Source organism: Bacillus rossius (genome assembly GCF_032445375.1).
Source record: "Bacillus rossius redtenbacheri isolate Brsri chromosome 4 unlocalized genomic scaffold, Brsri_v3 Brsri_v3_scf4_1, whole genome shotgun sequence".
Lineage (NCBI taxonomy): Eukaryota > Metazoa > Arthropoda > Insecta > Phasmatodea > Bacillidae > Bacillus > Bacillus rossius.
This window is the reverse complement of record NW_026962010.1, coordinates 326,355-353,595: the sequence shown is the minus strand read 5'-3', so window position 1 is coordinate 353,595 and position 27,241 is coordinate 326,355. Positions and strand designations below refer to the sequence as shown.

Below are 27,241 nucleotides of genomic sequence, written 5' to 3'. Positions count from 1 at the left end.
GAGGTTATTGTTGTGCACCGCGCCACTGGCCATGTTCGCAGGGAAAATGGTGTTCTTTTAAGTACGTATTATTTTAATGACTTGTGTAAATCAGTATTGTTAAACAGTGTTATATGAGTATTGTTTTAGCTTAAATAAATATTTTTTTGCGTTATAATTCTTTTTACGTTTTAGTTTGACAAAGTAATTATTTGTCACGTATTATTATTTGATTAACTAAATCATACACCGTATTATAAAAATTAGCCCACGAGCGTGTGAATATGTTGAGTCCAACTAAGAATAAGCTAGTTTTTAAAAAGTTCAAACAAATCCTGTGCGTAGAATATTATTTATTTATTTTTCACTTTGTGGAAATATAGTTGTAATGTAAATAATTACTGTGAGAAAGGTCCGTGCCGTTAGTTTTCACGTCGCGGAGCGGCGGACATGTTAGTCATTGTTCATTCATTTTACGGCATAACATTATCAATGCCTATGAATAAATTGCGATGTGTCTATACGTAGCCTATTGGCAAAATCTGTTGCACTATAACTCAATGATAGGTGATATTTGCAGAACAACAAAATCAGTCTAGAAAAATGCTCGATAACAGCTTATCTGTACATAATATAAAAGTAAATTAAAAACTAATTTATTATAATCAATCCTAGCGGCAAGACTCTTGTTTTTTTGTGAAATTTGATGAAGTTTATTTTTTTTAGTTCAGTAAATGTACAAATTTGTCACAGTTAAAAACTTTTGAAATGATTTTGGAGAATTAGTTTTAACTGACTCGGAAGATTTACCACAATATTATCTCACAGGAAATCCACTCTCTTTCAAATGGTGCAATCGGATATTTATGTAGCCTGGATAAACATGTATTTGTTATTTGCGTATTTGCGAAGTAGTAAAGTAGTTAAAAGTTGGGGGAGGGGGTGGGTTGGGATTAAAAATCAATTATGAACGTAAAAAAAAATGTAGAAGGCATGCTATATTTCGTTGCTCTAGATTCCGAGAGTTTTACCTTTGAAAACTGTGACATCCTGTATATTTATAGCCAAATGTATAGATAAAAGACATACATACGCATGTCCGCGTATTAACTCTGGGAAACTGTCAGAAGCGCGCGACTGTGTTCCGTTGACTTCCGCAGACTCGCACACCTCGCAAGGAGAGGTGTTGGAGGGGAAGCCTTCTTTTCAAAGACGAGAGAGCCAAACGCCCGATCGCGCATATTCGGTTTTTTTTTTGTTCATTGTAAAAGGTTAGGTTAGCTACATTATAAATACTTTAAAACATTATGGACGGTTGATTTTGTTAGGATAGCTACATTAAAGATACTGTGAAATCATGTAAACGGTTTCCTAGCCCTGGATAGCTACATATTAAAAAGTTATTTGCTAAGCAACCATTAAATGATTTTACAGTATTTTTAATGTAGCTATACTTACCTAATATAACCAACCATCCACAATGTTTTAAAGTATTTATAATGTAGCTAACTTATCCTAATCGACCGCAAAATTTAATGCCACACCGTTTTATACAATGAGATAGAACGGGGGAAAAAAAAAGCGAGCATGAACTTCGGGTAGCTTCGGGTGTGGCTCTCTCGTCTGTGAAAAGAAGGCTTCCCGTGTTGGAGCGGCCTAGTCGGGGCGTGACGTGATTGGTCGATAGCAGTGCAGGGAGTGACGTCACCTCCCCCGTGGTAGCGCGGGCGGGTGCAGCCGCGATAACAAGCACCTGCGCTGAGAGAAGGAAAAATAAAACCTGGTAGGTAGAAGAATCTGCACCAGTATTCCCATTTATTCACTACTTATCATTCTGTTATAATTTTGCAGCCAATACAGAATGGACTATTTAAGGTGTCCGCTGGCTGGATCGCCAAACTGTGCGCAGAGCTTCAAGTGTTAAAGCGACATTACAAACCGCTCAAGATTTCTTAATAGTGTCTGATTACGAATAGCATTTAGGAACCATCTCACTTTCCTATACAAGTTTAGTTTCATGGTTTCGTCTTAAACGTGTATTTATTGGACAGTGAAAGATTAAATATGTTATTTTCACTGTCGTTTCAAGGCATGGAAAATTATAAACAAAAGCTTTGTAAGTGGTAGAGGGAGGTGAAAGGAGATTTTTAATATTCCGCCATAAAATTATACGATTGCCGCCTGAAGCCCCGCAGAGACAAGTTACCGACGCGAAGACCGCACGCCAGTTCTGAGCCCGGCGCGGTAAGGGCGAAGTGTCGTTTGAAGCGCGAGCCATTGTCGCCCTTAGAGAGCTCGTGCGCCCGGGCCGGGCGGCCACCTTACATAGCAATCATTACTTCGTCCATCTCGCAACCAAGTGAGTGGTCGAGTTTCGCGTCACACCCGCCGGGATAGCTTGTTCTCCAGAGGAGCCGCAGCTGCGCTCATGCGCAACTTCACTCTTCGCCCGCCAGGGCGCGCCGACTGGGAAAACAAATTCGCGGCCATCAGCCATCGCTGCTCCAAGTTCACTGCCCTGGATGCTTCCCACATGCCTTGTTTGCCTTTGTTTGTTGCCTTTTTTTGACGTGACGTCTTATAAATCGATGAACGCCGGCTGCACGCACGAAAAAAGTTTCACGTTCCGCCTGAGCCGAGCGTGCAAGAACCGGCCAGCCACCGTGCGAGAAATTATTCTATAATATCAAACAGGTTAAGGCGGGCTTTTTAACTAATTGTTCGTGACTATGTTTAAACATATTATTTAAATTAAATTTGCAAAAACTGTAAATAGGCTAATATTTGAAAATTAAAAAGTATGCATTTTTTCATCAATGTTTTCTTATGACGTTATCACGTAAAAGTATCGTCCGTAAACCGACTTTACAGACAACCCCCCTTTTTTTTTGTAAATTTAATAGAAGTACTCACATAAACTTACAAATATTTGTAACTTTGTACATTTACACGAAAACAACTGTATCACTACAAAATAGTGTTCGCAGTAACACTGGGTTTGGATTCTTACCGTGGCCTTTATGCTTTGTGTTTGTCCCAGTGCCTCCTATACTTAAACCGTTCCCTCAATAGCTTCCCAGTATTAATAAGCACGGCAAAACAAAATAAAGTAAAATTGTTGATATTCTATTATATTTTCCATGGATTGAAATAATTATACTTGAATGAGCATATGGGCTCATTTTCGTAAGAAATACTCAGAATTATGTCAAAAAACATATTTAATATATGCAAAAATAACCATAGCCTTGTGTTGCATGTACAAAGTTTTAAAATACATCTGGTAGGAGGCCTGTTACAAACTATTTCTTGGCAACTGGTTTATAAAGGAATCTTTTGTAAAAATACGGAAAAAAATTTTTCTGTGTACCGCCTACAGCACGAGTTCCGTCTTAACAATGAATCTTTGAATGATACTTGCAGCGGTGAAGTTTGGTTTAAAACATTATGTTGGACATACTCTATTGTTATTTTACACTGTGTGCCACAGAGAACACCTGAAGAATGGACATTCGTGCTGTCGTCGTAGTGTTGCCAGAATATTCGTGTAGTTTCATCGCTGGGTTCACATGTGCGTCGTTGTGCTGTACAGGTTATGTTGTTCTTTTCTTCGTCGTAGCGTTCATCTGTGACACTGTTAATATTCTTGTCGTAACTATCTCTCATTGTCTGATCACTGGTTTCGTCTGTGCTGTGATATTGTTCTAACTGTGCTGTCTATGCATTTATAACATCGGCTGATTTTGGTTTGGTTTTCTGTGTGTGTGTTTGTGTATTAATCTTTTCATTGTCCGTTATTCAGGTTTGCTTGATGACAGACAGTGTAAACTAGCAATGTTGTGGGTCCAACATAGTGTTTTAAACGTAACCTTTTAATGTCATAATTTCTCCGTAAGCATGTACATAACTACCTACTTACGATTTTTAAAGAACGCTTTGTTTGCTAATAAATACATTTACTTGAATAAATTAACTTTTATATGCCTGTTGAGTAAATTATTTTAAGATATTACTTCATCAAATATAGTCAGCGCAAACATGGTACAAGATTCTGGGTAATTTTTCAAGACAGCGTTCCAGGACTTGAAAGCTATGTGACTTATTTTAGCGAAGCGTATGCTTCAAACAAATTATTAATACCAAACAGTATCTAACTCCATAAAACTCGAATATAAACTAATTTTATTCTGAATACATAATTTTTAATACATCTGAATATATAATACAAAGCATAAATCATATAAAAAATTGATTAGGCGAAAGGAAAATGCTTTTCTGTGTACACCATAAGGTGGAAAACACTACATTTACAGAATTTTTTTTTTACCCTAGCAGTGTCATGAGAAGACACTTTCGAAGACCTTGAGTCTGGAGGCCAAGAACCATAAAGTGGCAGCCAGAGAAGAGGTAAGCCATCAACTGTTAACCTTCAGAAACATGCTGAAGAAACAATGGCTTCGATGTACAAACGAGAAAGATTTTCCGCAAAGTATTATTCTGTGTTGGACTAACAGGTCTAAACTATCTTTTACTTTCCCTCACGGTTGTCTAAGGTCACAAACAGAATGGATCCCAGCAAGGAAATTTATTCTAACGTATGTACCGCGTTACGTTAAGAACGTAACTTGACGCCAATCAAAAGTAATTAAATACATTAATGCCAATAATGTAAAGGATGTTTTAGTTCTAACCAAAAGTGAGCTAATAAGGGCTGAACGTTACTCTCGTCTACATAAAGATCCTTCGAATATTTGCAATGGGGAATATTGACTTAAATCATTATCTGGGACTTACGCCGTTTCTATTTTGCATTGTACATATGCCATAGAAAAGCTCTGAAGAAGGAACATCAACACTTTTTGTGTAATTTTACACAAACAGTGCGGGTTTATACACTGTCAACAATGGTAAATTCACTGAATTTTGTTCCGGTGTGCCTGTGAGCCAACATTCCTTGTGTAATTTTTTCACTGCATTGTGCAATTTTACACCTAATGTACGTAATTTTCTTCTGTGTTGCTGTGAAAATCAACTATCCTTCTGATGTATTTACGCCAAACATGTGGTGGTAAAATTAAACTAATATTAAATAAAATGACAGTTTGTGTTTTGATCATAATACACCAACCTTGAGCGTTAAATTTTACACAAGCAGTGTGCTTTTTAAAACACTATCAACAGGTGGTAATTTACTCACTTGTATACCCGTGTGCTTACACAGTAAAAAGTGATTTTTCACATTGAAATGGCGTGTATTGTTAAACGTAAGCATGAAAAAGTTATGACAACACATTGAGTGTAATTTTATATGTATTGTAGCCGAAACTGTAAAATTAACTACAAATCATTACTTTAAAAAACCATCGAATTTTTGTATTTTTTACACAAATACATGTGTAAAATTAAAATTTGCTTTGTATATATAACATTAATAAAATATTTTTACACACCTACAGTCGTAGTTGTTACTTTACATGTTTGATCGTGTGAATTTAGATACTAGTCAATGGTAAATTTCCCCTGCATTATTGGAGCAAAATGACACTGAACCTAGTAGATAATTACTTTGACATAAGATGTAATAGCTGGAACTAAAGAAAGTGACACTAGCGCCCCTGGCAGCTGATTTTGTAAATTAAAATATTGCGAGTGGAACAAAAGTGATTTAAAGAAGCAGTCGACGAACAACCCCCCTTCCCCAGTAATCACAACGGCTTCCTAGAGACGTATCTACAGTTTGAACAAATATTCCTAGCTTATATACATTACTTAATTCCGTAATTTCTGATTTATTGCTCAGTGTAATAGGTAACAATCGTTGCTTTCGGAGCACGAGATGAACATCTGGGGTCATGATTCGAACCTGCGTCACCGCACTCGGAACTTCACTTGAGAATCTACAAGAAGCCAAACTAGCGACACCTAGTAGCGAACTACGTCACCTGCCATGACAACATACATGTGCAAATTTTCTTTAAAATTTTATTTGATGAATGTCATAAACAGATAAATATCAATGTAATTTTACTCAGACAAAGTGTGTTATTTTACACAGTTACACATACATACACTACATAATTACATGATGTATGTGTAAATTTAACACTTAAATTAGTAAAATTACTCATCTAAAATGTGTAAAATTACGCAAAAAGAGTATTTTTTTAAATTATAAATTATTGAATAATCTGTCAGTGATGTGTAAAACTATACCTACTTTGTTTGTGTTATTTTACAACTAGCTGTCTCTTTGTACACACCTGTGTAGGTATTACACATGTAGGGTAAAAATACAACTACATTTTTGAAGATACGGCTAACACCTACATCGGTGATTTGTATCTACAGATTATGTCAACACAACGACGACAGAACAGATGAACGAAATAGGTTTCCTAAGGAAAAACAGTTGAGACGTTTCGGGGACTGATATCTGTTCGTCATCACGCACAAACAGTGCAAACAAGCAATGGCGTATGTCTCAAATAATGATTTAAATTCGACATAAAGGTCACTGGAGAAGGATGAGGGGTAAAGAGGTGGGATGAAGCAGAGATGGAGTGTATTGTTCGGGGTAACGGAAGGATTTAGAGAAAACACAGCGGCCCACTTAAACGTCCGCCAAGTTTCCTTTTTTTTTTTTTGACGTGGCAACGTTTAATTAATCGATGAACGCCGGCTGCACGCACGAAAAAGTGTCCCGTTACTCACATTGTTCCGTTACGCTGTGTCCCGTTACGCTCATCGTACGCTTGCGCCACATCTATCTCTCTTCCACTCGATTGGCCTATGCGTCCGAGGAGAAGAAAGACAGCGGCAGCACACAACTTACATCTACACGTGAACTGTTTCGTCGACTGTTTATAAAGTGAAGTGAAAAGTTAATGTGGTTTTCATTGCTTATTACAACAACAATTTCGGCAATATTGGGTTCATTATTCTTGCATTTTAAAAATCTGATTACAAGTATAATTTCAAGTATTTATTCTTTTATTATAAATAAAAATTAATCAATTTTATTCATAAAAGTATGCAATCATTTCATCAATGTTTTGTTATTACGTTGTCACGTTATACTATCGTCCGTAAACCGAATTTACAGACAACCAATTTTTTTTTTTTTGCAAATAATCTGAATTTGGCTGTGCTGAGAATTGAATCCGGTTGGTCGTAGTGGAGGCGAGAGATGTGACCTCTCCTCTCCTCCCCCTCTTGTCACTTCTTCACGGTCGCCATCACAAAACAACTTAATATTAAGTACGTATTACAAGCTAACTCATTTAGAAACGATTATATTGGCCAAGTTCACAAGCTACTTGTCGGCAAGAAGTGTTACGAGCTAGTGAGAATGTTTTCACTAGACCAGAAAGCATATGTCATGAGTGTACTCGTATGTGCCGTGATTTTGTTCCAATTCCTTTCGCGGAATCCTCTGTGATTGTGAATTCATTTTCTTTGTCCGTTCTTCGGTTTTTTTTCTATGACATACAGTGCAAACTAGCAATGGCGTATGTACATAATAATGATTTAAATCAATCCTTTCCCATTACAAAAACCATTCGAAGGACCTTTATGTAAACAATAACGTTAAACCCTAATTAGCTAGTAGTATATAAATGTAGGTTGGGAAACTGAAGCCGGCCTGAGGAGCGAGGCGCCGGTCCGCCATATTGGATTGTGACGTCACGGCGGCCATTTTGGATGACCTCAACCTTCAAAAATTTCCAAAAATTTCCAAAAAATGACTTGAAATTTCTCAAAATTTGCCCAAAATTCGTCCAAATTTGCCAAAATTTCCAGTTTATTGGTAAAAAATCCAAAAAAAATTTCAAAAATCAGAACAATAAAAAATTTCCTTATTTCGAAGACATAATTCCCGTTTTGAGGGAAAATTTCCAGTTTTAGTTCTCAAAAATGTCAACGGCTTGAAAATCCCCCAAAGCGGCTTAAATTCCCCTTGGGCAAGCCGCCATCAGCCGCTGAGGTCATGACCTTGACAATTCGGATGCCATGGCCGCCATTCTTAATTGTTATGCAATCGTTGCAATTTCCAGGTAACGATATTTAAAGCCAAAAAATATGTTAAGCTATTAACAGTAGAATCTGAAGAATAACATCTAAAACGATATTTTAATTTTTCGTTATATTGATGTGTAGACAATTTTTGTTTTATTTTATGATGAAATTTGTAAAGGTCTTCAAAGTTTGAATTTTTTATTGCCCAGCGCATAGTTAAGAGATTTTAATCAATGTTTGATTAAGAAACCAGCACACCCAAAATAGCAAGACACAGGTGACATTAGTGATTGATGTGTTCCCGTTGTAGGTATACAATAAATCGCAAAATGTGAATCATCAAAGGTCAAACCAATTAACATGACCTCAAGATTCCGAAGAAAATAGCGGGCAGATTTTTCCGTGGTCTGTTTTCGCCAAGGCCATTCATTGAAACCAGTGAACTTTATCTCTAAGACCTAAAATAAATCACGGAATAATGAATGAATAAACACTTCCCCTACTTACCGCACAACGGCGCCACCATCTTCACGGGGCGATTACAATGCCATCTCGTGTCGGGAAGTCCTACTAACTTTAAAAGCGCACAAAAATTTTATTATGGCTTGGTGACTTCTATGAGTATTACTTATAATCTGTGATAATACTGAGTATTTCTTACGAAAATTTGCGCATAGTTTTGTATTTAAATTGATGTTTCATTGAAGTAATTTTTTAAGCCACGACAAGATAGTCGAATATTCAACCATTTAATTTTATTTTGTTTTATTATGCTTATTAATATGCACAGTTAATACTGGAAAGCTATTTAAGGGAACATTTACAAATAAGTTTAACTATTGGAAGTACTGGGACAACACAAAGCATAAATGCCCAGGTAAGCATCCTAACCCAGTATTATAGCGAACACTATTTTTTTTTAGTATAAATGTGCAGATTTACACATATATTTGTTATGTTACATTAATAGTACTGTTCCATTTACAAAATAATTACATTATACGATAGCAATGAGAGTTAAATGAAGTAATGAACATGGCATGTGACCGAGCCTTAAGGCCTCTTGAACACATTCCGCTTTAAGACCTTTCATATCGGATGGGCGAAGTCGGACACAGTTTCACTCCGACTGTAACCGAATGGGCGAATTTCAGCCAGTGGTGCGAGTGTCGTTTTTTGCAATGGGTGTATTTCGGTTTTAGCAACGTTGTGAAATGGTGGCACTTCAATTTCGCAGAATTTTAATGTTAGTTTGTTTTTATGTTTTATGTTTATTTAAAATCTTTCCGAGCATGTAGAAAAAAAAACAATTTTTAAAACCCTGAGCAATAAAAATACTTATTAAAGTTATTATTCGTCAAGTCACTTGATGTATCAGTCATCTTTCAGGTTTTAAAACACTTCTTTCCCAGCACCTTATGTTGTGCTACTGTCTTTACAAATATACATCCTAATACTGGTCGAGTTTCGACTAGCGAGATCAGCAGTTCAACGTGTATTTCAAAACTACCCATCTTGCAATAACCTTACATTGATCACAATCAATGTCAACGATCACAGCAAGTGTTTTTACGGGACGTGTGGCAATTGTTCCATCCTCAGCGACGCAGCGTTGCCATAACGCGCCGTCCGGCGACCTGATGCAGTCGAGGTTTGAGCGGTCCTTTCCCGTCCGTGCACCATGCCGCAACATGCTACTGCACGTCCGTGCACCATGCCGCAACATGCTACTGCACGTCCGTGCACCATGCCGCAACATGCTACTGCACGTCCGTGCACCATGCCGCAACATGCTACTGCACGTCCGTGCGCCATGCCGCAACATGCTACTGCACGTCCGTGCACCATGCCGCAACATGCTACTGCACGTCCGTGCACCATGCCGCAACATGCTACTGCACGTCCGTGCACCATGCCGCAACATGCTACTGCACGTCCGTGCACCATGCCGCAACATGCTACTGCACGTCCGTGCGCCATGCCGCAACATGCTACTGCACGTCCGTGCACCATGCCGCAACATGCTACTGCACGTCCGTGCGCCATGCCGCAACATGCTACTGCACGTCCGTGCACCATGCCGCAACATGCTACTGCACGTCCGTGCGCCATGCCGCAACATGCTACTGCACGTCCGTGCGCCATGCCGCAACATGCTACTGCACGTCCGTGCACCATGCCGCAACATGCTACTGCACGTCCGTGCACCATGCCGCAACATGCTACTGCACGTCCGTGCGCCATGCCGCAACATGCTACTGCACGTCCGTGCGCCATGCCGCACATGCTACTGCACGTCCGTGCACCATGCCGCAACATGCTACTGCACGTCCGTACGCCATGCCGCAACATGCTACTGCACGTCCGGTATCGGACGCACGGGGAAGAAACCCTAATAGCCGAGACCCTAATAGCCGAGACGAAGGCCTAGTTTTTTTAAAGTAGATAGAAGCTTTCATAATATATAAATTACTAACAAAGCTACATTTGTTGTGAGAAAGAATCCACCACCTATTAAAACGGAAAACAAACCAATGAAAATTAATTCACTTTATTTTGGTAGCCACATATTTTGTGGTATGGCATACCAGAAATACTGCATCTCCTACTCACTTATATATATATAACGTTTTTTTATAACAAAGAGTACTAGGTTTTTATGCACAGTAATTGTCTTCTACTAAGCAATTAGTCGATAATTAGTTTATTATTATAAACTCCCACCTGAGTTTTTTTTTTTGCTAATAGTTACGGGCCCACCTAACAGACAGCATGTCGCGCAAACCATGGTTTCAGTTTCCGCTGTTGAGTCATACATCTATGTACGGACGGGCGAAAACCGGAACGTGTGTATAAAGCCTAATACCCTCGCTGAGGAGGGGGGTTGGTGGTTATGGAGGGGGATAGGGGGATAGGGTGATGGGAGAAGGGGAAGAAGGGGTCACGCTACCTGTGCCCATTGGCGGGCGGCTAGATTCCCCGCCCAGCGACACATCAACCGAAATAAACCCCGCGCCGATGAAGATGCGAGCGCGCCAGGGGACATCCGTCGAGAGGAACCCACTATCCATTGACCCAGAGTCAGACGCCCGAATAACCCGCGTCTGAACGTCTCCGGTTATCTTTGAAGTGACACTTAAAAAAACAATAATAAATTCTAACATGAGTGAAAATGTCGACTTTACGAAACCTGGGACCATAGAAGCGATGCTCGGGTTCTAACCAAAGGTGTATTGCGCAGGAAAAACGTACCTACGAATCTACGCATGCAGTAAACATATTACCCGTGAATGTCATAAGAATAAACTGTGATTTGGCAAGTGGAACATATCTCAATGGACGACTAAACAACATGCTACACGAGTTTTCGTCAATGGTTCTGCCGGGATATAAACTGGTTGAAGCGCCGCAAAATATAGGCTATTGTACGTTCCTGTCGTCGTGAAGAGCGCACACGAAGTCGTCGTCAGAATCGTTGACCAGCGAGGACTGCTGGTGAATTTTCGAAACGAAGAAATTGCACTTCGTCTACACTTGCGATGGGCATAAAGTTTTTGACACCGAACAGTTATAAAATAAATCGCATCCGTGTGAATAAGATCAGTTCTCGGTGCATTAACACCTGACAGCATAACGTTTCTTCTCAGTATTGGACAAATGCCGAATAATTATGGAAGACGAAATCCTCAACGTGAAATACCCGGTCATTTTTTAAGACAGCATTACGAAAATGTAACTGCATTAGTACCAGCCTTTCCTGCTCCGGCCGTACACACTACCTTCAGAAGTACTCATGCTGTACAGCACCAGGATATCTGTACTTTACCTTCGCAGTCATTTCTACGTATAAGAGGCTCGCTGACAAAAGCAGATGGTACCCATCTGACAACGACGACAATATCCTGCAACGGTATTCTTCACCTAATCGAGTGCATTTAATATGTACACAATGGCGTCGAAGTAGACCAGACGAAAGAAATGAAAAATTACCTTTCGCTGACACCGAATGAACTGTCTGTCACAAAGATGGACAACTGGGCACTCGAGAAAGAATACAAGCTACCTGTTTATGCCGATAGAAAATTAGAATATTGGGTTACTCTGTCCATGCTTATTGGATTCGCTGAAGACTACAAGCATATAATCATTAATTTGAAACAAGAGCTCGTACTGCTTCTAACCACAAAGCACATCAATGCAATTTTCGCTGCTGCAGAAAACCCACAGGATGTCTCGCTAACACTACAGTCTATCGAGTGGAGCCTCACATCTAATTGAGCACGATCGAATGTATCAAGATGCTAAAGAATGTAGAAAATGGCAATAACATTAACTTGCCATTCCGATCCTGGAGCCTGGAAACTTATCCTGGCTTGCCTCAAAGTCAGCGTATCAATTGGATAGTAAAGACGAGCTTCGCTAAGGGAAAACCACGATACATTATCGTTGGGCTTCAGACTGGAAGAAAGCTCAATGCAGGAGTGAGTCGCTCCGTATTTGATAACTGTCAAATATGTAATGTAAAAATATTTTTAAACAGCGAAAGCTACCCATATGTTGACATGAGAATGCGCTTTGAAAACAGAAGATTTCTTCTCGCATATCAAATGTATGCCGAGTTCCAATAAGCATACTATGGCTGCGGACAGTCACTGAGTCCCGACAGTTTCAAGATGGCTCTGTTAATTGTGTTTGACGTGTCCAAACATGAGAATCGAATAAATTCAAACATCATCGACTGTAAGATCGAGATATCGACGAGTGAAAATATTCCACAAAACACTTATGCTTTTTGTCTGATACCTAACGCTCGCCTTGCACGGTACAATTGCCGAGACAAACTTATGAAAATTCTGTCATAAATACAGTTTCGTTTGCGAGATTAATTTAGTTACGGCCGAGCATTGCTAGTGTCAAGATGTACTGCAACATACAATGTTTTCAGAGCCAAAATGGATTCGTGCTCAAGGAGATTGCCGTTACCTACGAGGACGACGGCAGGACTCGAACCCGCACCTTCGGATATCCGTATCCTTGGAAATTATTGGATGAAAAAAGTAAACGCTCAAACTAATGGCTATGCAAATACTACCATGGCCTGGAGTGAGACGAAAGTAACATCCTGTACCACCAGGTGAAAAACACTCGATGATTTGCTACTGCAGAATCCGCGTGGCATCATTTATGTCGCCGGACCTGAGCAGAAGAAATGGCTGAGCAAGTTGTGTGAAGCACCAGTTGAAATTGTAGACCTGCAAACCGACTACGGCTGTTCTTCTATGCGCAAGCTTAGTGCAATGTATGGTGTGCAGCCACTCGACAAGTTTCAACAAACTCACAGCTAATGCAAAAATGGTTCTCTGGGTGCGAATAGACTTGTCTGAGCCTGCATACATAAAAGGCGAGCAAAAGTTCGTCCCTTCAGTTGTCGTCCGACCTGCATGAAGAGGTTTTCGTTTCATCCTTTTAACGAGTACGTGAACGTAAGACCTAGCTTCAGCAGTGTCGAGCACAGCTACTGGGATGCAGGATATCTGCGTACATATATGTAAACCGGCGATGGAGGCGCTCAGCACTGGCGGTTTTCGCACTTTACTGTGTCCTACGAACCGACTCATCAACTGCTAGATTGCTGTGAACCTGGAAACTGTGCCGTCTTTTCACATGAGACCGCACACGATCCTTCCAGCCAGCATCGAAGAGGTAGTCGCCTCGTCTACACGTGCAACACCAAAATTGAGCGTGTTTCAACCTGTTGCGGCCTAAGATGCATCTACACAGAAACCCAAACGACGTGCGTCTTGTCTTAGTTCAGTCAGTGATCCTGTCCCAACAAGCACTGAGTCAAAGCCAAGTCGCAGCCGTGGTCGCAGACGTCATCCATGTCTCACCAAAACAGTCGTCGCTGAAGGTATTGTTGAAGATGTCCAGTCGGATACCTGTGTTCTGAGCCCCAGACCTGCGAACCAGTTGCAACCGGAATCGACGAACCAGTTGGAACCGGAGTCGACGAGACAGCACCCACTATTTATGTGGCAGTCCGTGCAGCTTTAAAGACTTTGCTTACGAAAATGCTTAATGCCTTAACCTAACATGTATTTGTGATATTTTTTTTTTAAATAAATTTGTGTAACTTGAACTTTGTGTATTTTTATTTCTAGAGTTTTAAGGTACCTGCATTTTAACCTGATAAAAATAAATTAAAAGTAGTTGTTTTGACTCACGTAGTATACCAGGAGCCGCTAGTATATAAGTGAGGTCCACACTGAAGGACCCTCAGTCCAACTCTGACCGCGGTGCACTATGTATCGCCTTGTTTGATTAGTCTGGTGAATAAGTCCGCTAGTCCTGTGATCTCTATAGTATCTTTAATGTCAACCTGGATGGAAGGCCTGCCATCAACAGTACCAACCTCGTTGACAGCATCGGGGGTCCTGAGACCTCGATGACAGCCACGCCGGTGGCAGCGAAGATCCTATTTACAACAGTAACAGCAGCACCTGCTGTTACAGCACTGTAAGAGACGTGTGCGCCACCAACTACAGAGGAAACAACGGAGACTTCCATAGTTGAAGTTTCGCCAGCGACCTCGGAGACTTCAATGACGGTAGACTTTCATCACGTCTGTGTAGTTACTGTGGTATGTCTTTCACATTTTCAAGTGCGCGCAGAAATGAAAGGAGCATATGTCCGAATAATGAACACATAACATTGTTTCAGTATGACAAGTGTAATAAACAATTAGGATGCCATGATAACTTAAAAAAGCATCTTATAACCTACAGTAGGTCCTCTGATATTGTCTCGGAAGACATATACGTGTGGCTAATGTCAGAGGTGCCCACCTCCCCCCCCAAACACTATGACTCACCCCCCCCCTAAACTAATTATGCGCCCCCCCCCCCCGGCCCGAATTTTTTTTATGCCATTTTCTAAATGATTTACTCAATTATTTTATAATATTATACTTTTTTAGTATTATATTTTATCACATTTTGCATTAATTAAAACTGATTTTCTAATAATAATTTTGGTCAAATGAGGTAATATTTCCATCCTGAACCGACAGATGCCAAACTGCTTTTGTTGAGGAAAGTGCGGGGTTGCCAATTTGATTTACAAGATCCCTTTAAATTATCAGAGCACCAGAATCGTATTTTCACATTAGAAGCAATTATGCAAATAATATATACATTTTTCTCGTCTTTTAACCACCACCCCCCCCCCCCCTGAAATTTTAATGACGCAGTCTGCGTCGTTACCCCCCCCTCCTTGTGGGCACCCCTGAAAATGTGATAAGTTTTTTTTCATATTGTAACAGTCTGGGTAGTCACTAGAAGATGTGCTTAGGAATACGAACAAGTGCTAGTATGCTTCAATAACAGGCATCGCCATTTAGTTGCGTTGCCTGAGTCGATCGTCAACAAAAGAGCAGTAGTTAACTGTCGGAATCTGAATTATCTGTTTTGTTTTAAATTGAGTATTTTGGCAAGATTAGTCACCAAAAGCGAGTTGATAAGAGGTAGGTATTATACTATGGAGAATAAGAACGACTTCAGTGGTCTGGACTATCCACCACCACTAAATCAGATAAAACCTTTTTGAGAAAAATAATCCTGAAGTGTCAGTGTATGTGTTTGCACTAAATGAGGATAATAGGTGTGCCCGATTCATGTAACTAAACAAGAAATGAAAGATCATTTTCATCTGTTGCTTGTGAGACATCAAGTTATAAAACATCAGCTCAAGATTTATGTGTGTAAGATGTGCTTTAGTATTTCGTTGATCAACCTCGAAAATCAGGCCTTACAGCTATACAGTGTCTTGAACTGCACAAAATGAAATGTGGAAATAAATGTTGAATGGAATTTGCTTTAGTATAGAATCTAATTATTTAATAAATTGTTGGTGCTTTTTTTAATGTAGAATACATTTTTTGTTTGTAATTTTGTTTTAATTCTCGAACCCGTCACTTTTATGATATTTTTAAAATTAAATTATATATTTTTGGATAGAACAAGATTCAAAATAATCAATTAATAAATAAGTGATTTTTTGAATATTTTTCTGTATTTCTAGCTAAAAAGTTAAAAATTTCCAAGATGGTGGTAAGTATATCATCATCAGCTTACTGAACGTTGGTAGTAGAGTACTTAAGGCCTCTTAGGACTTTCCACCATATTTATTGAAATTAATATATTTTTTACATAAAATTAGATTTTTGCATTGATCAAGTTTCAAACCAAGCACTCTAATCGATCAAATCAATCAGTATATCAATTTTAGATTTTTGTAATGAATATTGGAATTTTTTTCCGAATTTCTAGCTAAATAAATACAAATTTCCAAGATAGCAGTCAAATGTCAAGATGGTGGGCACTACAGTAATAAATGATTACTGCACTCTAGCAGGTAAAAATTAAACTAATATGGTGGCAGTGCACTCTAGCAGACGAAAACAAGATGGCAGCCTCTAGCAGAAGAAAAAAAGATGGCGGACACGATGTCATACTAGCTGGCGATTTATATACCATGGCATTAGTGGTGGGAGGTCAGTCTGCCGGTGGCTTCCTAGGGGAAGGTTCTATTGCCATTTGTTTTGCCCTCACTGTGTTTGAACCGAGGACTCCATGACTAAGAGCCTTTTTTTAATTAAAATTTATTAAGTTAATATTTAATTGAATAATTTTTTTTATCATTTTTGATCATAATTATGTAATTTCAAGATGGCAAACAGTTTTCAAAATGTAGGAATGTTTCATTAAAATTTTGTTAATTAATATTTTTTTCAGAATTTCTGGCATAAAAATAAAGATTTACAAGATGGCGGCCGTAAAAAATTGCAACAATGATGTCATAATTCTGAATGGCAGCCATGACATCCTAATTGTCAAGGTCATGATCTTGGTGACTTAAGGAGGCTTGCACATGGGGAATTTAAGCCACTTTGAGGACATTTTGTTTTTTCTAAGGCAAAAAAAAGTCTTTTGAGGTTTTTCGAATTCCGAATTTTTAAAAAACATTTCGGGTTATTTCCCTCGAAATAAGGAAAAATTTATTTTTCAGATTTTTGGAGATTTTTTGATGATTTTATTTTCCTAAAAACTGGAATTTTTTGTGGATATGGGCAAATTTTGAGCAAATTTTGAAGAATTTTGAAACATTTTTGGCAATTTTTAAGGTCAAATGTCAAGGTCATCCAATATGGCCGCCGTGACGTCGGAATCCAAGATGGCGGACAGTGTCTCCGCCTCCACACCCAGAACCCAGGCACCGAACCGGCCAACATATACTGATGGGTTCTTTCCCTGGGTGGAAACCAGTCTAGATACGTCCCTGGTTACTGTGATGGTTACTTCTACTGACAATTTTAGTAACCTAGATTTTACTTTGCAAATTCAATTTCCTCAATTGGCGTAAGTACTCTTACTGTATATGAACCTGCTGTTTACGATACTAATTTTACTCAGTCAATGCCTGTATTCCCTGAGCTGATACAACAATCGTTTACATAACCTGCAAAATGTGCACAATATTTTTTTTTTAATTTTGCATTTTTATTTTATTTTAACAGTGTCTGTCTGTGCCTTAGCACCCTGGCGTAGCGTCAGTTGCAAATACATATATATATATATATATATATATATATATATATATATAATTTGTTGGGAGATTTTGAAAAAATAAATAAATAGGTAGGGACTGGAAAAACTCGCAGTTTCAATGACCACTAGGATAGACTCCACGATTCTCTATGTACTCGGGCAACTATCACCTGGTCATTGGCTACCGACTCGGGACACCTGCTTACTGCGATTCTTATGATTCGATAGTTCTTTTGTTGAGTGTTTGCCATTGGCTCAGAGTCCTTCAGGTAAATTGCGGTCCAATCACGAGTTGGGATTCCAGCCTGTCTCGAAAGATATCCGCGAATTTTTCCGGTCTCTATAAATAGGTGTATTCAAAAAACTTACATTACTACTGTCACTAACACACTGACAGTAGTAGCCTACAGTAGTAGCCATAGGGGACGTGGCCTCTCACACATCACACAGTAATATACTGTCTTCACTGATATTCTGCAAATTTATTTCATCACTTAGGGTTTTGTGGAGGGGAGGGGGGAGGGGGGGAGGGGGGAGGGATTTCATCCGCCGGTTGGAACAGTACGGGACTAGTCTAGTATTTGTTGTATGTTGTATTTTTTATTATGTGCACGGGCTATATCGTAATTTTTTGCATTGTAATAGACTTCCTGTCTTAATAAATATATCCAAAAATGAAAAACTACAGAAGATTTGCTATTAGGTCGGTTCTTTATAGAGTATTTAAGAACCCCTGTGTGCATTATTTTCTTTACTACAATATTAAACTTAAGATAATTTTGGCACAACATTCACGCACACCTAGTAGGCTGACCTCTTAATTGAAGTTTTTCTATATCTAAGTAGACTTGTTTAAATACCAAATTTGGAAGCATTTTTTTATTTCTATTAAATATTCCAATTCATGACACGTCTTTTATAATTTCTGCAGTAAAGAGTTACAGGCCGGTAGTGTAGGTAAACAACTTGGTCAGTTTTATTTATTGCCGTACTTTGTCTTTTAGCATTTGTAAGTAGTGTGGGCTGACTAATTTCTACTACTTTTTTACAGTTCATTCACTTAGTCTGGGACACGGGACAGAGAGTTCCAGTCTGTGGATGGCAAACAACGTCGACGGCATCAGCGCCAATGACGTCACCGGGCCACGTGGGCCAATCAGCGCTATTTTAACAACAGGGCCTACAAACCTATTGTCGCACTCGGTGTTTGCGAAGCATGTCAAAGAAAGGTGCGCACGCAGCTGTACGATTGGCGCACGTTCTGATCGATAGTCGATAGGTTTACGTCCCCAGTGAGATCGATATCACCTTAGCCTTCGTAACTGCCACATCGAGCCATTCAGAATGACTTTGCTTGAATAGTAAAAAATTAAAAAAAAAAAGTTTACATGTACTTATGTAAAATGAAAGCAGTGATACTATAAATACGGTTTGGTAAAGTATAAATGAATAAAATTACAAAAAATTTAAATAAAAACTTAATATACAACATTAATATAAACACGTGTATAAAATTAATTATTTAATTTAGTGAAATAATCCAGATAATGTTTTATTTATAACGAAAATCAATAAATATGCTGAATGTTGATTCTAATTTATTATTTTTAATTATTTATTAAACAATAGTGTAATAATTTATAATGCAAATAAATTATACATACTGAACATAATCTCTAAAACGGCCAGGAGACTACTAAACCTTCGACAGACACTCCCTGCCAGTGACAATGGAAGCTTTCAGCAACCTGAAAGCAACCTGACATCGTTATAGGCTACATACGGGAAAATAACCTCATTTATTTAAATACACTTGGAAAAGTTACAGTTTCTGTCACCAATATTTACAATAAAACTGTTTTTAATTATATGAACCAGTATTTAATATAAATCATTAAAGTATAATATTTAAAAGCAAACATAATTTTTATTTGTATGGTAACTTTTTCTGCATGTAACCTTTTTTATAGTATGAAAATTTCGTTGCATGGTGCGCGCGCATCTCATTTTTTCACGACGTGCTTAAAGAAATATAACTTTAAAAAAAATGTCTGTAAAGTCGGTTTACGGACGATAGTTTAACGTGACAACGTCATAACAAAACATTGATGAAATGATTGCATTCTTTTATGAATAAAATTGAATCATTTTTATTTTCATAATAAAAGCATAAATACTTGAAATTATACTAGTAATCAGATTTTTAAAATGCAAGAATAATTAACCTTTATTGAAGAAATTGTTGTTGTAATAAGCAATGAAAACCACATTAACTTTTCACTTCACTTTATAAACAGTCGACGAAACAGTTCACGTGTAGATGTAAGTTGTGTGCTGCCGCTGTCTTTCTTCTCCTCGGACGCATAGGCCAATCGAGTGGAAGAGAGATAGATGCGGCGCAAGCGTACAATGAGCGTAACGGGACACAGCGTAACGGAACAATGAGCGTAACGAGACACAGATTAACGGAACAATGAGCGTAACGGGACACAGCGTAACGGGACACAGCGTAACGGAACAATGAGCGTAACGGGACACAGCGTAACGGAACAATGTGCCAAACGGGACACTTTTTCGTGCGTGCAGCCGGCGTTCATCGATTTATTAGACGTTGTCACGTCAAAAACTGATTACTGACACCAGACCTAGACTTGTCCTTAATAATTTCACTGAAACAGACACGAGATATTATTATTTGTAATTTTCAGTATTAGGTAGATTTCGAAGAAAGACTACCTATTGTATCTATTGCCATATTGCGACTTCCAAAAAATTTAAAATAAATTTTCGTTTTACGGTCGATAGACTCCAAAACCATCATCTCAAAAATTTGTATATACATAACATTTTTGTGGACACGACAACTGCAGTAATTTTGCAAAAATCACTTCTAAACTAATAATAAAATATGATAACGATAAATCTTTGTCAAGTTCGGTTTTGGGCAGAATCCTAACAAAACCGAAAAATCCCCATAACTTCCATAATATGACAAATATCGCCTCCATATGAAGTTGTTATTACTTTTTGGAATAATACCAAAATATTTGTGATTACAAATTTTTGATACGATCAAACATAACTGCTAGGTGTGGAATAAAACAGGGATGGGAAGCCAAATATTAATAACTCCCTTAAAATGCACAACATCAAATCCGTTCTAATTGTTTGTAAACCTCATAAATATTTTTTAAAACCATCGTCTGAAACAATTTTTGATTAGACGAACAATTGCTGCAAGAGGTTGGAATACATTAAAAATCATAGTTTCCGTTTCATGTCACTACCAAATCTGGTATTATTTATTATAAACCTTCTTAATATTATCTACTCATCTGAAATAATTTTTATACGACCAGCCATTATTGCAAAGGGTAGAAAATACAAAGGTTGAGGGGGAAAAAATTTATAGATCAATTATAATATCGACATAATATGTTATAATTAATTAAAAATCTACTAAACATTATCTAAAACATTTTTCTGAAACAAATTTTGGTAAGACTAACGATTACTGTAAGGAGTTGAATAAAAAACAGATGGATAAATAAATAAAAATCACAACTTCCGTACATTGTACATTATAAAATCCGTTCTTATTTAACTTAAATATTTTCAATACTATGTAACTTTGTCTAATATAAATTTTGATATGACCAACTTTTATTGCAAGGGGTGGAAATAAATAGGGTTTTAGGGCAAAAAACAATCAGAACTCCTTTAGTAAGTACACTATCAAATAAGTTACAAATTACTGTAAAAAAACTAAATATAATCCTAAACGTTTGGCTAAAACATTTTAAATGAGACAAACTATTGCTACACAAGGTTTTTAAATAAGTAGTAGCTATAAATAAATAACATTCAAAACTTTTTTAAAAGTACACTATCAAATTTGTACGAAATTTTTGTAAAAATTCTTATTATCATAAACCTTAGTCAAAAACAAATTTTCAAACGACCATTTATTAGTTCACGGGATAAAATAGTGTTCTACAGGTCAATAAAAATTCATAAATACGTCAGTAGGCATAGCATGAATTTCGTTCTAATTTTTTCAAATTCTGGATGCATTGAATTAAAACTATTCGAAACTTTTTCGCTACATGGAAAAATAAAAATTTTAATTGATAATTTTTAATATTGGAGAACATAAAAGATGTTATGTACATTAAGTTTTCAAAATGTTCCAGAAGTTTCTAGAGCGTGCCAGAAATGTGCAGGACGTTCCTGAAGAAACAGGCAATTCAAAATCTACCTGAGCCTGCAGGCTGTGCGCAAGAGTTTGCTTTTGTTTATTGCTTATGCTCAATGCTTCAAAATCAGACATCACTAATTAACATTAACACCTTAAATTTACGTCGAACGCAGTTTACAAATTATCGAGGAATCTTCGTAAACTTTCAGATATCATCATAAATTAAAAAATAATGTGGTTATTTACGTTGAGCATGAACCCACAAGAAATATACTGTAGTATCAATAAAACCCTTCAAAAACCTGTTTAGTCTAAAAGAAAAACCATTTCTTCCTTCTTCGTGCAAGTTTACCTTGTTAACTACAGAATACAGAACGCTGAACTCGGAATTTGGCGTAGTTTATACGAATATTCAGTTATCTGGAACTACGAAGAGCGCTTCATTATTTTAACTGCATATGCCGTTTAAAATTTCGTAAATTTACAACAAATTCTTACAGCGGGCTTGTTAGGGTAAACTGTATTTATTAAATTTGGAAGCTTTTAACACCTGATGCCAAATAAAAAGACGTTCTTTATAAGTGTCAATGAATTTACTATTAAGCATCCTTTTAAAAATTATTTTCTGAAATAATAATACCGAAGTTTTCAGTAGAATAACGCCTTTTATAAAGTGTGTAGAACTATTTAATATTTATGTTTATTCTAATATTATCTAAGTAGATTCTATTTTATTTATTCTTCCTGAAATTTTAGCTGTATTCACCATTCTTGACCAAATCAACTAATTTCCCCCAGAAGCATGATTCTGATATCAGATACAGCACAGTCACATTTAAAAAAAGCAATCCGGATATTTTTCGTAATGAACTTTGCTTGTTAAATGTTAGTTAGACATTTCTTTGATTCACGTATAAAAAACACCATATTAATTGATATTTTATTGAGTTACTGTAAAGTTCCTTGTGATCCAACATCCAACTTTCACAGTTCGACGCAGTAAAATAACTGTATATATAACTGTGTTAAACCTGTCCGATAACCTCCTTGGTTTTAGCCTTCCAACATGGCCACAAGCCCTTACACATTCGTAATTTAAAAAAAATCCCTCTTCGTAGTCATTTTACTTGCCTCAAACCATATTGCGTGTTACTAGAAAAACTAAAAGGGCAGAAAATCTTTTATTATCCAAGGCATTCAGTAGCATTACGTCTTGCGATACTGATTGATTAAAGAATTTTTTCTGAGTTCAGGGCGATTCAACGAGATGTTTTTTGTACTTGTTTAGATCGAACTAAAACAATGGCCTTCGAGCACGACATTGTGCGAGGTCAGCACATGAACTGGAAGATGACAATCACAAGTCAGAACCTGGCTAAGAATGTTTGCTTCACAGGTAGGAAAAACTAACTACAAATAACCATATATTAGTAATAACAAAAGATAAAACGACCTCGTGTGTTCACTTAGAACTGTTTACTTAGAACTGTCTGAATACTGAAAACAGTTTCGTGCCAGCCAATATATGTGTGTATGTGTATGTATATATATGTATATATATACATATATATAATTAGTAATGTGGGCCCTACCAAATAGTTTGTGTTGACAACAAGATTATCGTGAAATCTTGTAGCTAACACACAGTGCCTTATTAGTGACACAAATATGTTTTCATCGCTAATAAATGGTTTCGTTCAGACTAAAAAATTATTTTTTGTCAACAAAAATATTTTTTTTTAAGGATCTTAAAAATATTTGTGATGATCGGTAAACGACACTTTCTGAGTATGTGTGTCCACACTCTTGAACGCTTTAAGAATGGTTATGTTTATCAAATTGTCCATTGCATGGAAAATGATAGGTTTAGACTCTAACCCAAGACGTAGCAAATTGGATCTTAAGAACTTTCAAAAAATTACAAAAACATTTCCACGAGCAGCCAACAATTTGAGAGCAGGGAGGTTGGTACCGCACATTCAATCACATCAGTGAGCCTCCGGATTAACATGTCGTAATACGGCAGTTAAGGAGGATTAGGTCTTGCCTTATCGAAATTTTACATATTTAATAACACTTGCAATAAAGCTTCCAAGTATTTTTTTTTTACTTCAGATGGTATAGGACTTAGCTTTGATTACTTGTTGATATCAACACTTGTGAACTGGTGTGATTATCGTTGTTGCACGCGTGAAATAATCAGTTATTTTCTACCAGGGATTACACACCAGAGCCAGTTAGTAAATGTGTGGTCGCAACAAGGTAGAGAAGGTCTGAGAGATAATATTTATACCTTTACATCTCAATTAATATGATAGAAAGTACAAAAGTTGAATTATAGCAACAAAAAAATAGAAAAATCTAAAATGGTAGGGCTTAATTCCCCTTAATCGCAACTATGCCTGAAACCGCAGATATTGGCTCTACGTTGGATAAGTATTACAGACGTATGCCTCGTGATCGTATGCTCAGCCAGAATGGAAGAGCGTGTTTCAAAATAATCGTGACGTCTCATTCACAAGCGCTTTGTTTACATTCCTTTTTTTTAACACCAAAGCCACCCATCAACAGTTGATGAACTCACGAGATATGTACTTGTTTTTTTTTTTTCAAACTTGCTTTAAATGCACACATGTTTTCCCCATGATATTTTTATTTATTTTTACTGTTTCGAATTTACAATCACAGACGATTATAAAGGTAACAAATCTTTCTCGACGTACTTACGAGAGAAATGAATTTATTTCCCCACAATGTGTTCTAATTTAATACGTCACTGTAAAGTTTAACGCTTATAAATGGATAACAGTATGCAAGCATGTGAAACTAAGTGAGCTATGGTCAAAAACACTGATGCTAATTTGCATTTCGCTTGATACAAGGTATCATGTTTATTTTGTGATATTTACTCATTGGTGTGATAAAGAATTATATATAAACACCCCGCCATTACGTAGGATGGCTAAGCTGAAGAAGAGGGGCAGCTTACAAACTGGTTCTAGAAATACCCATGGTTGAGGAAAGATCTGAACCCTTGACCTTAATATTTTAAATCAAGAACACCAACCACTGCATTATGTATGTAAAAAAAAGTACGGAAACAGGTCTTTTAAAACATGAGAATGAAGGAAACCTTAGAAACAAACTAGTGACTAGTTAGTATCATTAGTGCGAAAGAAGGTAACGCAGTGATAACACATTCCGCAATCACATTATGGAAGACAACTTTTTAGAATTCCAGTTCGACCACCCATGATTCTCTGAAACCACTCCCAAAACAAATCCTAGGATGGTTCATTACTACTAAACTAATGGTCTTTAATAGGCCATGGACGATTTATTTGACAATTTACCGTATCTAAGTTGACTGTTTCCGTCTCATGATCTCGGTGTCGAAGAGACATTAAGTTGATCAAAAGAAGTATCGCAATTATGAGACATACACTATAAGTAGCATCATATAACTGCACCTGAACCCAATATACAATATTTAAACTTTTATTATCAGTAGAGCCCCAAATTATGAGTGGTAAAAATCAAAATAGTTATAAAAAATTTTTGACGAATGCAAAATACCACAGCCAATAAAATATTTATATATCAGTAGTTATAAATATGTTTGATACCCGCTACTAGCTAGGCACACATCTTTATCCATTATTCATCCATTATATATAAATAACGTAAATTTAATATGAACTAACAAAATATAATTTTGGTGTAAAGATGTTTGAAACCACATTCCACGCACGCATTTTTCTTATTAAACCTTAGGTGTTTCACTACAAATAAATGTTATGCTCGAAGAAAATATAAGCAAGTAGTCCACTATTATCTGAATTCATTCAAATCTTGTAATAGGGACAATTTGCGAAACGGGCAAGAAATACGCTAGACAAGAGATGCCAGCGAACCTGGCGGTGTGGAGTGTACCTACGTTTTTTTAATGCGTATTAGTGGTATATAATTGTGTAGAGTTTGAAAGCAATGCAATTAATTAGTCTCACGCCAATGCTAATTGGTCAGAGTTTCCCATATTGTCCCATTACGATATTTGATTCATCTCACGATGAAAACCTCAAAACAATTCGAAGCAATTATATAATTTCAGGTTATGTCTCTGATAATAGCTGTATGCTAATTGGGAAGGGGGGCATTATTGAGAGTAAATTAACCTTTATAGTTGGAATACCCCAGATGACAGGCGAGAGCCCGTGTGTCCTTCCACATTCTGACGTCTAATTTTTGTAATAAATTAGGCTAAATGTGTCGCAGAATTCTTCCGAAGATTTTTATCCTTGCTTATACTTGAAATTGAATAATCGTTACAGAATGTTTTGAATGAAACATGCTTGAATTATAGACTATTTGACACTTAATTTGTGTAGACATACAGGAACATTTAGGTAATAATTCATAAACACTATAGCAGGGCCGTAGCCACGATTTTGTGAAGGTGTACCGGTTTAACCACTATATCATTGTTTAAGAGTATATTTTATTTATAGTTGAATTTAAAAATAAATTGATTGTTAAACTAAAATCACGGGGAATAGTGGACTTCAAGAACTCCGTTTACACTCAGAAATTTAAGCAATGATTAGGTTTGAGAAAATAATACTGAACATTTTATATTTTTGTTTTTATTTAATTGTTTAAATACTTTTTTCTGAAGTAAATTATTTGAAGAAATCTTTCAAACAAACCATAAATACATATTATCGAATACATGAAACATTCATGTCAAGTTTGTATGAATGAAATTGTTACAAAAAAACGCGTGCAGACAGGAATTAAATGTAGAATATTTGGAAACATAATTCCTGCTGCTTTTGTGCTTGAAAAGCATGTCGGACTACAATGGGAGGATATACTTTATTGTAGCACTCTGAGGGGGAGAAAAATCTTTCCAAAATAATACCTCCTTCTATCTTAGGTTTTTTTTTTTTTAATCCTTGAATGGAGATACCTTAGTTACAGTCTTATACGCATGCAAAGTAGTAGTACTTATTATAAGACACTTCCAGTTGACAGTTTAAACGCGTCTTGGAGCCGTTGAAACAGCTGGGAAGCCTGTGCGGGTGAGAAGCGCGAAGACAAGCCTGGTCGATGGTCGAGGGGTCGAGGGGTCGCAGGGGGAGTACCTTGGCTGTAGTCCGGCACGGCCGCACGGCGCAGCACTGCAGGTTGCCCATGGGGCGGCGTCGCGGCGCTAGGGGGCGCTCGGTGGGCGGCGCCCGCCGCCGCTCGACACAGCCGCCTCACTGGGCGCGCTCCGCCGCCGCCGCCGCCGCCGCGAGCAGAGGGGCGGTGACGTCACGCGGCATGCTCCCGCCGAACTGCCGGTGATCTCACCGGCTGGAAGGCCGCCAGCCTCTAGTCGGAGACCTGCGGGCGGCGCGGGCGCGAACAACCGCCGACGACGCCAGACTGCGCACCGCGG

The 27,241-nt window shown here is 37.6% G+C and overlaps 1 protein-coding gene across 1 annotated transcript in view; it reads right to left on the bottom strand.

Moving 5' to 3' along the window:
* Positions 1-27,029, bottom strand: part of LOC134541656 (NAD(+) hydrolase sarm1) — a 568,468-nt gene extending 541,439 nt beyond the window's left edge. Inside the window, exon 1 of the mRNA XM_063385250.1 lies at positions 26,943-27,029. Coding sequence (XP_063241320.1) covers positions 26,943-26,993 — 51 coding nt within the window. The 5' untranslated portion in view covers positions 26,994-27,029. The remainder of the gene's footprint in view (positions 1-26,942) is intronic.
* Positions 27,030-27,241: the final 212 nt, after the last annotated feature.